Here is a 1,297-nt window from a genome sequence, read left to right on the forward strand (position 1 = left end):
AACATCCACAGAGCATCTTTTCCATACTTCAAACCTTACAGAGCCAGAGACTACAGAAGTGCTAAACCACCATTAAAATTTGAGAGACCTGAGTAAACTCAGCACCTTGTAAACCAAAGTGCTAAATACACAGACAGCACCTGACAAGAGGCACCAGGGAGAGGCACATTTCCATGGGCTGTGTTCCACTCATGGAATGACAACAGGAGAAGAGAAACAGGGAAGCTGCACAAGAAGAGCCCAGGAAAGCCACGTCCAGCTGAGCACAGCCCCTCCCTCTGGAGCCCCGGGCTGCAGGCACACGGGGGCCACTAGCCCCTTGGCACTCACCGATCCACAGCTTCCACATCAAAGCAAAACCTCTTCTCAATGGAGTCGGTCTTCCTGCGTGTGCAGGATTTGAGGATAACAGCTTCATCATCTCCCTGAGAAGAGACAAAATTGCAGGTGAGGCTGAGAACCATCACCCAGCCGTGTGCCCGTGCCCAGCAGCCACGCGTGAACGCGTTCAAACCTGGGGGCAATATCAGCCTGATAGAAATACATATTTATGTATCTGACACAAGGTCTTGGGTTTTTTTCACCCTTGCACACATGTTTAAATCCGAACTATTTCAGGAGATGAGGCAAAGTCAGCTTAGCTTGCCCTGGCTGGACAGTGCCCCACAGAGCTGGCTGCCAGCGCTCGCTCCAGGCTGCGGTTTTGGCAGCGTGCTGCACAAGAGAACTAACAGGAGCAAACGTGTCTTCAGCTATTGTAAAACCCCCATCCAGGAGTGCACCCGGGCTGTGCAGGATTCCCCGAGGCCGAGCTGTGATCTGGTGGGATCTGCTGTCCTCTGCTGGAGGAGCTCCCTCTGCACGGACACTGCTGCTTCTGCCCGTGACTCCAGGGAACGCGGGTCCTGAGCGAGTCCCTGGGGGTGGCCACTCTCCTGTGCTCTCTGTGCCCCTCTTGATGACACCTTGGCTGGCCCCCCTGTTCCCTGGCATCACCCTTTTTCCAGGGAACATCTTCAGAGCCCCAGAAAAGACCCAGAGCTCGCTGCAGGGCTTCTCCCCAGGTTCAGCAAAAAAAAAGTCCCCTGCCCCTGGCCCTGCCCAGCCTGCCCTGCCTGGCACAAGGCTGCTCCCAAGCTGCCCAGCTCCCCAGCAGGCCAAAATTCAGGGATCATTCCCTTCAAACCCACGAATATCTGGCTCCAGCCACAGCCTGAGGCACATTCAGTGTCCCTTGTGACCCACACAGCTCCAAATCAAGGAAGGTGTTCTCTCATGTGAGAAAACACAGCAGGAA

At 55.0% G+C, this 1,297-nt stretch overlaps 1 protein-coding gene across 1 annotated transcript in view; it reads right to left on the bottom strand.

Annotated features, from left to right (window-relative positions):
• Positions 1-330: 330 nt before the first annotated feature.
• LOC103773466 (rho GTPase-activating protein 26) overlaps positions 331-1,297 on the bottom strand; it is a gene marked incomplete at both ends in the record, with an annotated part of 4,434 nt that continues 3,467 nt past the window's right edge. Inside the window, one exon of the mRNA XM_008940833.1 lies at positions 331-425. Within this exon, the coding sequence (XP_008939081.1) occupies positions 331-425 (95 nt within the window). The remainder of the gene's footprint in view (positions 426-1,297) is intronic.

The sequence above is a fragment of the Merops nubicus genome, unplaced genomic scaffold (genome assembly GCF_000691845.1).
Source record: "Merops nubicus isolate BGI_N331 unplaced genomic scaffold, ASM69184v1 scaffold8205, whole genome shotgun sequence".
Lineage (NCBI taxonomy): Eukaryota > Metazoa > Chordata > Aves > Coraciiformes > Meropidae > Merops > Merops nubicus.